Raw genomic sequence first — 12773 nt, 5'->3', positions numbered from 1 at the left:
GTTGGGGGTGACTGCCTGCCCGGACCGCGGGGCACTACAACTTTCAGCATGTCCTGGGACTAGGATATAGAATACAGGTTCTGTCATCCCTGCTCCTGAGATACAGGATGATGATGGGGGACCCCATACCTGTGTGTGGAATACAGAGAACCACAAGTCCCAGCATGCCTGCCCCTGAGATACAGGATGATGATGGGGGACCCCATACCTGTGTGTGGAATACAGAGAACCACAAGTCCCAGCATGCCTGCCCCTGAGATACAGGAGGATGATGATGATGATGATGGGGGACCCCATACCTGTGTGTGGAATACAGAGAACCACAAGTCCCAGCATGCCTGCCCCTGAGATACAGGAGGAGGATGGGGACCCCATACCTGTGTGTGGAGGATAGAGAACTACAAGTCTCAGCATGCCTGCCATTGATACTGGAGACGTTTGTGGGGGATTATAACCTGTGTAGTATACATTATGAACTAAAAATCCCAGCATGACTTGTCACTGAGGCCACGATGGGGTAATCCAAGTTACATCTTCTAGCATTCCCTTTTGCCTTAGCATGCTCTGCTCACACCTGAGGGCTAGTGCACACCAAGCACTCGGCTAATGTGTTTGTGTGGGATAGTTTACACCGGAGCTTATTATATCTCAATGGAAACCATTAAATCGCTTTAAAAATCGCTGAACAAGGCGATTTTTAAGGCCAAAAGCTTTTCACTTCCAGGTCAAAGTGGTCAGTTGTACTTCCAATTTTGCCACGAACTACAAAATCGATGAGCGCAAGCACTTCACTATTGCTAAGCATAAATATAAAATTGCTAGGCACATGCTGGTAATCTACTGCAAATTGCTACAAAAAGCGCCCGCTATCCATGGCAGCCTGGAGGGGGAATAGTAATTAACACGGCCCGGACTTGTGCGGCAGCAGGATCAGCCATATACCGGCTGTGTCCTGCGCCCAAGTCTCCAGCGCCGATTCCTCTCGTACGTGCCCTCAGATGTGATCCTGTTTGCCAGCAGCCATGCAACTCGGCTACCAGTGGAGTCCCTCTCTATCATCTCTTGTATAATTCTAGTGGCAGGGCATGCTGGGAGATGTTGTCCTGCCTGATCCCCATACGTTGGAAAAGGATTGCATGTGCATTATGGGACAGATTGTAAGGGATAGATTGTAAGCCTTTTGAGCAGGATCCTCCTCCTTTTGTGTCCTACCTGATCATGCACCACCATTACTGTGCCCCCATGCTATGCATCTGAGTGAACCTAACTTGCCTAATCTCCATGCTCCCATCCAGTGACTAAGCATTACCTTGTACTCATACTGTGCTGTGTGATCTGGTTTTTCTTGTATTCATGTATTGTCATATTGCTGTAAGTCACCCTTAAATATTGTCTGTAACCTAAACTAATGTTCAGTGCTGCGTAATATGTTGGCGCTTTATAAATACAATAAATATATAAAAAATGTATTGGTCCTTACAACGGTGTGTGGAATCTTCTACTTACTACTGGATTTACCATTGGTTCCAGCACCCAACAAATCTATTAAGGTGTGCGATCTTAAAGCATTTCAAGAGGTCTTAATAAAAGTTTGTACCTACTTTTGTGTCTAAATCATGGGTAGGGAAGCTATAGCTCGGGAGCCAGAGTCGGCTCTTTTAATGGCTGCATCTGGCTCACAGACACATCAGTAGGGATTGGCTCACTAAGCTGCGCTGCTCAAGCAGCGTAGCTTATTATTATTATTGATTTGTTTTTAAAGCGCCAAAATATTCTGTTGCTGTAGCGTGCTCTACTAACTTACTTGCGCTTTTCTCAAAACAAACGGCCGTTCCAACTGTCCCGCCCTGGATCCTGTCAGATCCAGTTATTTTGTAGGATGAGTTCCCCGCACTTTGGCCGAAAAGGCTGCCTGCTCTGTATTTAGTTTGAAACATATTGTATGGCTCTCACCGAATTACATTTTAAAATATGTGGCGTTTGTGGCTCTCTCAGCCAATAAGGTTCCTGACCCCCTGCTCTAAGGCTGGTTTCACACCAGGACGTTGCATTTTAGGGGATGTTATGGTCGCACAACGTGCCCCTAACGCAACGCCTGGTGCTCTCTGCTTTGGACGTCAGTGAGCCGCGTTGTGCAGCTCACTCTGGCGTCCGTGATGCGCACTCTTGGACGCATGCGGCATCACGTGGTCCCGCCGGCCAATCGCCGCACAGAGCGGCCGCTCCAGGAAGTAAACGCTGCACGTCACTGAGTGCAGTAAATATTAATTAGCCATGTGCCTGGCCGCTCTCCGCTCCTCCCCAACGTTACTGAGCATGTGCAAACAGTCTAACGTGGCTCTGCCGCTTACAATGTACTGCATGCAGTACGTTATATTATGGCGCAGCGTTACACTGTAACGCAACGTGGGCACTGTGAACAGCCCATTGATTTTTAATTGCTGTGCGGTGGGGTGCGTTACAGGCTGCTCTAACGTGCGCCTGTAACGTCCCACTGTGAAACCAGCCTAAAGCATCAGGGATGCGGACTGCGGTTTTTCTGCCCTGATCACCTCCAGTTACATAGAAAACCGACCGGGAAGTAGTTCAGTGCAACGGCTGCCGCGCCTGCGCACTTGTGATATCTTGGTGGCCGCAAGAACACCATGCCTGCGCTCCTGTCATCACAGCGCCCTCTTACAGCACAAAGCGTTGTGATTGGCCAAATAGTGTGGGCATAGTTCACTACAATCTATCTGAATCCTAGCAGTTCGACAGGATGCCGTCCACCCAATCATGATAATAGAATTTACATGAGGTTTCCTGCTGGGTCCCCTAAAGTAGACTAGCACCAATACTAAAGTACACCTGAAGTTAGAGGGATACAGAGGCTGAAAAATTGCATTTGAAAGAATGCAGATTACCTGGCTGTCCTGCTGATCTTTTCAGGAATACTCTCCTCCTCCCCTCTGGCTCTGAAATCTCTGGCTAGTAACACCTCCTGCCCAGACTGAGCTCCCATAAGCCCTTGTTACATGGCTCGCAGAGTGCCAAGGCACTGGAGAGACTGTGGGCGAGACTTGTGTAGTTTATAGGGAATTAGAATATTAAAACAAAACAAAAAAAGTATTTGGCTTGAGGAATGCCCTATAAACCTATATGAAAGGAAACCAAATATTGAATGAGTAAAAGTTTATCTCGGATCCAGTCCCACCACTCCCCCTTGAAGGGATATCCGGAGGTAGAAGGGAGAATTATAACCCAGTAATGCAGCACGCCACGCATTCCTTTCACCTGACTATAAACTTATCGATTAGTCGGTGTCTGATAAATCGCTTGTGAAATAGCTGGTCGTCAGCCCAGGCACTGCCCACTTTCTGCATGACAGTCTGCGCTCTAGTTCACAATCTTATCAACGATTTCAACCTGTGCCTTCCACCCTTACGCTAGGTACACACAGTGCATTTTTACGGTTGATTTTTCCCTCGATTCCCTTATCTTTTATCGATTTTCATTCACTTCTATGAGAAATCGACCTGAAAAACGATCAGACATGACGGAAATTATCTATCGAACCATCTATCTCAGGGCTTTTCAATCTTTTCACTAATTGTACCACTTTTATTGCCTGAAAAATGTCAAGTACCACCAGTGTGCCTGTGCAGTAGATCTGACCCAATCAGGCTTGGCTGTTTCGGCCAGAGCCCGAGCGGAGAGCAGCTATTGCGCAAACGCTCACGCTGGGGGTCCCAGCACTGGATTCCCTATACTGAAAAGGAAGGGGGAACCCCCTCCTGAGGTAAGTACCTCCCGGGGCACTTTTTTCTTAAAGGTACACTTTAAGATAAGGGGGACATATGGGAGGGGAATAGCAGGGATGCATTAGTGGGGAAAAGGATTAAAATTGGATTGCTAGCCTCTGTAGGTAGATTGCCTAATATAGGTAGCCTTTCCAGTTCCTCCTTCTCTTCCCTACTTCAATTTTGGTAGTCCCCTCCCACCACCAGAGAGCTGGGCAGTGACCCACCACAAAGTTCAGCTACCTCTCGATCGCTCCTCACTGTGCTGTCCTGCAGCATAGTTCAGACCTCAAATCAGTGGCAACCCAGCCGCTGTGATGTCACTTCCTGTATTTGAAGTATACCTGCCATCACTGTGCACTGTTCACCTGGCTGTCTCTTCACTGCTGATCTGAGGTCTGTAGTATGTCGCAGGGCAGCACAGTGAGGAGCAAGTGAGGGGAAGACAGAATGGGACCAGAACAAGCAGCAGGTGGGCAATTAAGTAGCAAACTTGGAGTGTACTACCTGGGCAACAGCAAAGTACCACTGGTGGTACGCGTACCACAGGTTGAAAAGCCCTGATCTATCTAACAGAAAATTGTATGGTGTGTACCTAGCATATGGCTGTGTTTCCAGCCGTGTTTCCATTTGTGCCGGACCACATGCAGCCAGCGGGGCTGTAGCGCTCCCCCATATGCTATACAGGGGAATGCACCCGCCTGCCCGGGATTCTTGTAGACTGAGCAGAAGTGCGGTCTGCTTACTGCTTCCGATCCCGAGGATCCACTGCAGCGTGACAAGTGCCAATGGCTCCTATTTATAAAATAGAAACCGTTCACTATGAAGTAAAGAACAGACAAAAAAAATGTACATTCTCCTGCTCAAGTGGGAACAGAGCCTAAAGATGGCCATACATCTAGTGATGATGGGCAGATTCGACCAAGAGACAAATCTCTCTGATGGAATCTGATTGGAGAGAGATCCGTCGGCTGCCCATACACCACAGGCCGATCCCTAATCAGTTTCATGCCGAAATTGATCAGGATTCGGCCATGTGACATCGCATCCGGTTGCCTCGGCGAGCCGATTCTATCCCCCTAATGTTAAATGTCCCCCCTGGTGACCAGTGCAAGTGATACATTACCTGTCCGCGGCCTCCGGTTTTCCTCCGCTGGCTCTGGGACACCTCCATTCTCTATACACGTGCACCACATGGTTGCCTAGTAGCGTGGCCGCGTGCATGACGTCTGACGTCACAGGCATGTCCTTACTAGGCAACCACGTGGGGCGTGTGTATGGAGAGTGGAGTGCGCCCAGAGCCAGCAGAGGACAAGCGGAGGCCGTGGACAGGTAATGTATCACTTGCACTGGTCACCGGGGGGAACATTTAACATTGGGGGGACAGCGCCGGGGTTTCCTCGCTCGTCCCGATATCACATACCATTACTGCCGCGCACCCGGTCCAGCAAGCCGGCCCTACATCTTGCAGCATGTGCGAGCAATTAATGCAATCGATTTCAAAGCAAAATTGGTCGCATTGTCGGTTTGGCCATGCACTTGGCAGCATTGATTTGTATCTGATTCGCTTATAATAAACCAATCAGATGGTCAATCGGCTGCCAAGTCGCCTGAGTATGGCCACCTAAACAGTGGATATGATATAATCTAAACAGCTGCAGCAACCCCTCTCACTGTGGAGCAGTGCTTTTCAGCGCTGCTAGATTTGGGCGCAGCCGGCGCCACCATATACTATAATGGGAATCGGTCTATAGCGGGGCTCAGTGAGTAACTTCGGCGCCGTCAGAAGACTGAGCTAAGTTGCTTAAAGGGGAACTGAAGAGATAGGTATATGGAGGCTGTCATGTTTATTTCCTTTTAGACAATACCAGTTGCCTGGCAGCCCTGCTGATCCTCTGCCTCTAATACTATTAGCCATAGCCCCTGAACAAGCATGCAGCAGATCAGGTGTTTCAGTGGTTCAGACTTGTAAGTCTGATCTGACAAGACTAGCTGCATGCTTGTTTCTGGTTTTAATCAGATACTACTGCAGAGAAATAGACCAGCAGGGCCGCTAGGTAACTGGTATTGATTAAAAGGAAATAAACATGACAGCCTCCATATACCTCTCTCTTCAGTTCCCCTTTAAAGGACAACTGTAGTGAGAGTTAGATGGAGGCTGCCATATTTATTTGCTTCTAAATAATACCAGTTGCCTGGCAGCCCTGCTGATCTATTTGGCTGCAACAGTGTCTGAATCATACCAGAAACAAGCATGCCGCTAATCTTGTCAGATCTGACAAAAATGTCAAACACCTAATCTGCTGCATGCTTGTTCAGGGGCTAAGGCTAAATGTATTAGAGACAGAGGATCAGCAGGATGGCCAGGCAACTAGTATTACTTACAAGGAAGTAAATATGGCAGCCTCCAGAACTTCTCAATACAGTTGTCCTTTAAAAAACACAATAATTTGGCCTCCAACAATCCCTGGAAGCGGAATTATATAATTCCCCACCATCCATGGCGGCCTGGAGGGGGAATAGTAATTAACATGGCCCGGACTTGTGCAGAAGCAGGATCAGCCGTATACCTGCTGTATCCTGCGCCTAAGTCTACCAGCGCCGATTTCGTATGTATGTCTCTGACTGAGCCTGAATAGCTAACTTCTCTGAATTCTGCTAAATTCTGTACTTTTGTTTGTTTTCAGCTGAAGACTCCTCATTTCACCTTTATGCGTTCTGATTACTAAGTTGTTTGGTGAAATTTGTTGGATCTGTCCTTGTAAATGGGCTTCACTAACATTCTGTTCTCTAATAGCGTTGCGTCTCGGCACAGAAGTCATGACAAAGTACTTTACAAGAGTGAGGCGCCGCCGCGTGTACAGCTGGAACGGGAGGCCGGAGATAAAGGACAGGAAGGTGTTACACGTGCATTATGGGTAAATATTACATCGATTAGTCCTCGACATACAGCCATGCTGCTTCTGGCTCATCATAATGTATGCAAGTACACCATGCCTCACCACATGCAGAATCGTACAATCCATGCCTCGCACTGAGTAAAGTGGATCCAAATTAAAAATACAAGATTTCAGAAATAAAATCTATTTTCTAACTTATAATAATAAATAGCAGCCTTTTTTCAGCTGCATGATGACAAATATAAAATATTTTACATTTATTGGAGGAACCCTCCCTTCCTTTCATATTGCCGGGACAGAATCTGGCAGGCTGGTGGAGGAGATAAAAAAACAAAACATAGGCTGCTACTGATGATGTCAACGGGGAGGTGATCTCAGCTTGTGTGAGATTTCACATAGACGACAACCCCTGTGAGGGAGGGTAGCTAATGACAAACACACCCATGATCTAAAACCTCCTCCTAAGCTCAGAAATAATGGCTGCCATCTGTATAACCCTAGTTATGATAAGAGAAGGGTGTAAAGCAGGGGTCTCAAACTCGCGGGCCATTTGCGGCCCTTGATGCAATATTTTGTGGCCCTCGCCGGCAAAAGCTTCCTTATAGTTCGCTTCAGTGCTCCCAAGTAATCCGCCGCATCCCCGCCGCTAAACGAGGGCTGCAGAGCCCCCAAATCGCCCGGGGGGCAATCTGCCGGGATTTCCTGGAAGGGGCAGAGCTTTCAGCTTCAGCTCTGCCCCTCCTGACGTCAATCGCCGCCTCTCCCCGCCCCTCTCTGTGAAGGAAGAGTGAGAGGGGCGGGAAGAGGCGGCGAAGCGCTGCAATTGTGAAATTCCTTATGCGGCCCAGCCTCATCCTGACTTTGCCTCCTGCGGCCCCCCAGGTAAATTGAGTTTGAGACCCCTGGTGTAAAGCATGCACTGAAATGCTCATAGGCTTGAAGGAGAAGTGTTCATTTATCTTTGTATGTGTCAGAGTGGTGCAACTAAATATTTTAAATAAAAAAAAGTTTGGTTTGGGTCCGCTTTTAGGGCAAACCCCTTCATACAGTTGTGTGCAAGCTGAAATAACCATTCTTTGTGAATGAGTGATTGGTTAGGATAGATTGCTGAGATAATAATTCCTAGTTTATTCAATTTAAAAAAGGATATCCTCTCATTAACCACTTCAGACCAGGCTAATTGAAATCTGCGCCCTGTTTGGGACCAGTTATCCCTGCCAGGGCATAGATTTCAATGAGCCCGCCGCACGCTACCACTGATCATGCTGCTGCATCCCACTCGCCCTGTCGTCGCTATGACAGCAGAGCCCTGTGAGCTGATCAGAAGCCGATTTCATTAGCTCCTGACCCTGTGATCACTGCGAGCCAATCACATTGGCTCCAGACTGGCTCACGGAGCTTTGCTGTCATGGTGGTAGAGCGAGTGGGCTGCAGCAACTGGTCTGTGCACCGTGACGTCGGTGAGCCCTGTTTTGTGTACCAGCAGTCTATGGTCATTAAAGGGAGCCTTAACTGAGAGGGATATATGGATGTTTCCTTTTAAACAATACCAGTTTCTTGTCAGTCCTGCTGATCTCTTTGGCTGCAGTAGTGTCTGAATCACACAGCTGAAACAAGCATGCAGCTAATTCAGTCTGACTTCAGTCAGAGAACCTGATCTGCATGCTTGTTGAGGGGCTTTGGCTAAAAGTATTAGACACACAGGATCAGGAGGAGAGTCAGGCAACTGGTATTATTTTAAAAGGAAAAATGTATATCCTTCTCAGTTTAGGTTTCCTTTAAGGGGCTAGTCACTGCTGGTACTGAAGTGGTTAACCATTCCCTATTTAGGATTGTTTGCGTGCCTGACTCCCAAAGAGGAGGGATGATTTAGGTGGGGAGCACACTTATCTGAGTCATGCGCGTTTTGCCACACATGACAAAAATCCCAGTCCAGCGAAATGCACTTCTGCCTTCTTTAGCATACAAATTGGCCTCAATTCACTAAGATCATGCAGGAGATAAGGCAAGAGAAAACTTAACACCACACAGTGAGAGAGTTATCTTATCTCTTCATTCCTTATGTTACCTCCTCTGTAGTTAATTTACCTCTCCTGTAGTTAATTTACCTCTCCTGTAGTTAATTTACCTCTCCTGTAGTTAATTTACCTCTCCTGTAGTTAATTTACCTCTCCTGTAGTTAATTTACCTCTCCTGTAGTTAATTTACCTCTCCTGTAGTTAATTTACCTCTCCTGTAGTTAATTTACCTCCTCTGTAGTTAATTTACCTCCTCTAGTTATTTTCACACGCAGTTAATAAACAGTCTGTCTTTAACTCTGGAGTTATTTTAAGGATTGAAGAGTTAACTTAAAGCGAACCCGAGGTGGGATTTAATTATGTTAGTGGGGCACAGAGGCTGGTTGTGCACACTAAAGCAGCCCATACACTCAGCCGATTTTCTGGCCGACCGATCGATCCCGATCGATCGATCAATCGATTGCAAATTGGTTGGCCAATCGACCGATCGACGGCCGATTTCGATCGATTTCGATGGATTTCTATCGAACTTGCAGGGTGGAAAATTTAGGTCGATCTGATGAGATTGCTTATCAGTTTGCATTGGCCTTAATGGAACTCTGATGGCAAAAAAATGCCATCAGATCGAATTTCAATAGATTTCAAACTGAAATCTATTGGAATTCTATCCTGGTAAAAAATGTCCTAAAAACGCATCAGATAGATCATCAGATGCATTTCTTATCTATCTGCTGCCAATCTGACGAGTGTATGGGCACCTTAACACCAGCCTCTGTTGCCCCATGGTGTGCCTCCAGGACCCCCCTGCGCGCCGCTATCCCCTCCGCAGTGCTAGCGACACACAGCGTGTCGCCAGCACAATGTTTACCTATGCGTTGTCTGTCATCGCCGCTCCCCCGCCTCCTCCGTATCGGCGCTACCCGCCCGTGTCCCTTCCCTCCCGCTGATTGGAGGGAAGTGACGCGGGGGAGCGGCGCTGACTGACAGCGCATAGGTAAACATTGTGCTGGCGACACGCTGTGTGTCGCTAGCACTGCGGAGGGGATAGCGGCGCACAGGGGTGTCCTGGAGGCACACCATGGGGCAACAGAGGCTGGGGTTAGTGTGCACAACCAGCCTCTGTGCCCCACTAACATAATTAAATCCCACCTCTGGCTCTCTTTAAAGACAGAATAGTTAACTTTAGGTTTGCCTGAGGTAAAATGGTGCCTGAATACTACATGCCTTATCACCATGGTGATAACTCTAGAAACGTTATTAAAGACAGGAGATAAGCTTAGTGAATTGAGGCCAATGTTTGCATCTTTCCTTTGTAATTACAATGTGTTTTGCCGCATCCAAAAATGTGCAAAGTGGGAAGACCACTGTGAATGTTCTCCTGGCAGTATGTGAATAGTTTATTTTGGCCGGAATAACTCTTTCATTGCATTTTACTTGGTAGTGTGATGGTCTAAATTTGACTATATGTTTTAGGGGACTTGTTGTAAAATCAGCTGGTGCTGAAGAAGTCACAATCAAAGTCGGAGATTTCGTTCTGATTGAGAGCGAGGATGAAGAAAGACCATTTGTGGCATTGCTTAAAGAACTTTACGATGATGGTAAGAAAAATAAACTGAATTGTGTGCATTTTTCTTCTTTTATTAAAGTTTTTTTTGAGGGTAGGAATACAGTAGGCAGGAACGCTAGTGTGTTTGCCGCTGAATCTGTGGGCTGCATGTAAAGATGCATACATGTGCCTTTTACATTGTGTTTTTGAAAACGCACAACTTGCTGCAGAGTTTTCAAAAACGCATGTAAAACGCACATAATGTATCATTATTATTTATATTAAATATTTATATAGGACTGACCTCTTCCGCAGCGATGTACAGAGTATATTGTCTTGTCACTAACCGTCCCTCAGAGGGGCTCACAATCTAATCCTACCTACTATAGTCATATGTCTATGCATGTATCGTGTAGTGTATGTATCGTAGTCTAGGGCTAATTTAGGGTAAAGCCAACTAACTTATCTGTATGTTTTTGGAATGTGGAAGAAAACGAGTGCCCAGAGGAATCCCACGAAACAACATACAAACTCTGCAGAACCAGGGACCCAGTGCTACAAGGCGAGAGCACTAACCACTACACCACCGTGCTGACACACGTATCTCAAGGGAGACGCAGAGGAATGTGTTTTTGATGCATAAATTATACTGTGTGGAATCAGTCTCTTGGGTGACTGGAGCAGATGCTGTACAGACTCCTCACTAGCTTCCAGGCTAGTAACACATTGTTACTATGGAGGGAGGCGGAGGGACAATAAGGAGAGAGAACAATACAGCTGACCAACGTTCGGGCGAAATGATGTGGCATGCTGGATCTCTCGCCAGTGCCTTGGGGACGGTCGGGACCCGCTGTACACACACACACACACAAGAGTCTCGTCGGAGGAGGTCTTTAGTGGCCGTCTCAGCTGAGCTTAACCTAAAGTGTCTATGAAGCTTTACTCAGAGCGACCAATCAGAATCTTTGATGGGGGTGTCTGCTCTGTTTAGCTCCAGTTTACCGTTCATCACTTCGGGTAAATCTGCGCTCCCACTGTTTTTACTCCTGCACATTTTGAATTTCAGGTGCAGAAAAGAATGGCAGCAAGCGAGCCACTGTGAAGTGGTTTCTACGCTACGACGAGGTACCCGTCAGGAAGAGGAAGCTACTTGGCAGGGAGCCCCACCCCCTGGAGATCTTTCTGTACGAGATCAGTATGTGTGATAATGAGATTGACGCAGAGACCATTATTGGAACTGTGCAGGTGCGTACTGATGGAAAGCATATGCTGTACGTGGTTTATTGTGTCGGCAGTTTTATGATGTCTTTCATGTCATTAAAGTGCACCTGAGGCGGTATTAAAAAGATACTTCCCTAAGAAGAGGGAAGCCTACAGAGGCTTCCCTTGTCCTCCTGGCCCCCACCATTGCTGCTTGCGGTCACCCCCACCCCCCATTCAACAAGAGCTTGTCAGATATGTTACTTGGCCGCGCTCCTCTTCATGCAGATGAACAGGACTGCCAGGCAACTGGTACTGTTAATCCACTCAAAACTATTTGCATTTCATTAACCGTCCATATATATTAGCATTTTAATTTTTTAAAACACATCTGAAGTGAGAAGGATATGGAGGCTGACCTATTTCTTTTTAAAGCAAAGGAAAACACTAGTTTAACCACTTCAGGACCACAGTGCTAAACCCCCCCTAAAGACCAGGCTATTTTGTTCATAATAGACCACTGCAGCTTTAAGGCCTCCCTGCAGGGCTGCACAACACAGCACACTTGTGATTCCCTCCCCCTTTTCTCCCCACCAACAGAGCTCTCTGTTGGTGGGGTCTGATCGCCCCCCTAGTGTTTGTTTTTTAATAAAGATTTGTGTCATTATTTTGTGAATATTTTTTACTGTTTGTTTTTTTGTTTTGTTTCTTTCAAACCCCTCCCTCCCCCCAGCCAGCCAATCCTGGCGATCAGCTGTCATAGGCTTCTGCCTATGAGAGCCGATCGCTCTTTAGTGTCCCAGGACAGCCTTGTCACACGGCTGTCCCCAGTACAGCGCTGCTGTTGATTGCAGTGCTGTACTTAGAACAAGGATGGCGGTTTCACCATCTAACAGTCTCCCGAGCGGCGATCGCCGCTCAGAGACTGAATGGGAGGAGCGACTGAAGGGGAGACTGAAGGGGAGGAGCTCCTGACTCCGACAGGAAGTGACTACAGTGTGATCCTCACTGATAAGAAATTTCCCTTTTTATCTCTTTCCTGCTCTTAGAAGCCATTTTCTGCTAGGAAAGTGTTTTATAGTTGGAATTTTTTATCCGTGAGGGTCACACTGTAGTCACTTCCTGTCCTGGGTTGCCAAGCGTCCGTATAAATACGGACAGTCCGTACAAATGCCCCCCAAAAACACCTGTCCGTTCCTGTCCGTACTTTCTGTTGGGCGTCCGTCCAAAGAGCAATCGTGACGGCGCTACTGTCAGGTCGGGCAACAGGAGAAGCTGGCCGCATCGGATATTTCATTTTGCAGGCGTGCCGATGAAGTTTTGCAGGGTG

The 12773-nt window shown here is 47.2% G+C and overlaps 1 protein-coding gene across 2 annotated transcripts in view; it reads left to right on the top strand.

Moving 5' to 3' along the window:
• Positions 1–12773, top strand: part of ORC1 (origin recognition complex subunit 1) — a 48817-nt gene that overhangs the window by 251 nt on the left and 35793 nt on the right. The window contains exons 1-4 of one of the 2 annotated variants that reach the window (XM_068238973.1): positions 58–77; positions 6577–6697; positions 10171–10295; positions 11310–11488. In XM_068238973.1, the coding sequence (XP_068095074.1) occupies positions 6600–6697; positions 10171–10295; positions 11310–11488 (402 nt within the window). In that variant the 5' untranslated portion in view covers positions 58–77; positions 6577–6599. Of the gene's footprint in view, positions 1–57; positions 78–6576; positions 6698–10170; positions 10296–11309; positions 11489–12773 lie in introns of those variants that run through there. The other variant, XM_068238972.1, reaches the window with a different exon arrangement.

This window comes from Hyperolius riggenbachi, chromosome 6 (genome assembly GCF_040937935.1).
Source record: "Hyperolius riggenbachi isolate aHypRig1 chromosome 6, aHypRig1.pri, whole genome shotgun sequence".
Taxonomy (NCBI): Eukaryota; Metazoa; Chordata; class Amphibia; order Anura; family Hyperoliidae; genus Hyperolius; species Hyperolius riggenbachi.
This window is presented reverse-complemented; position numbering and strand designations above follow the sequence as displayed.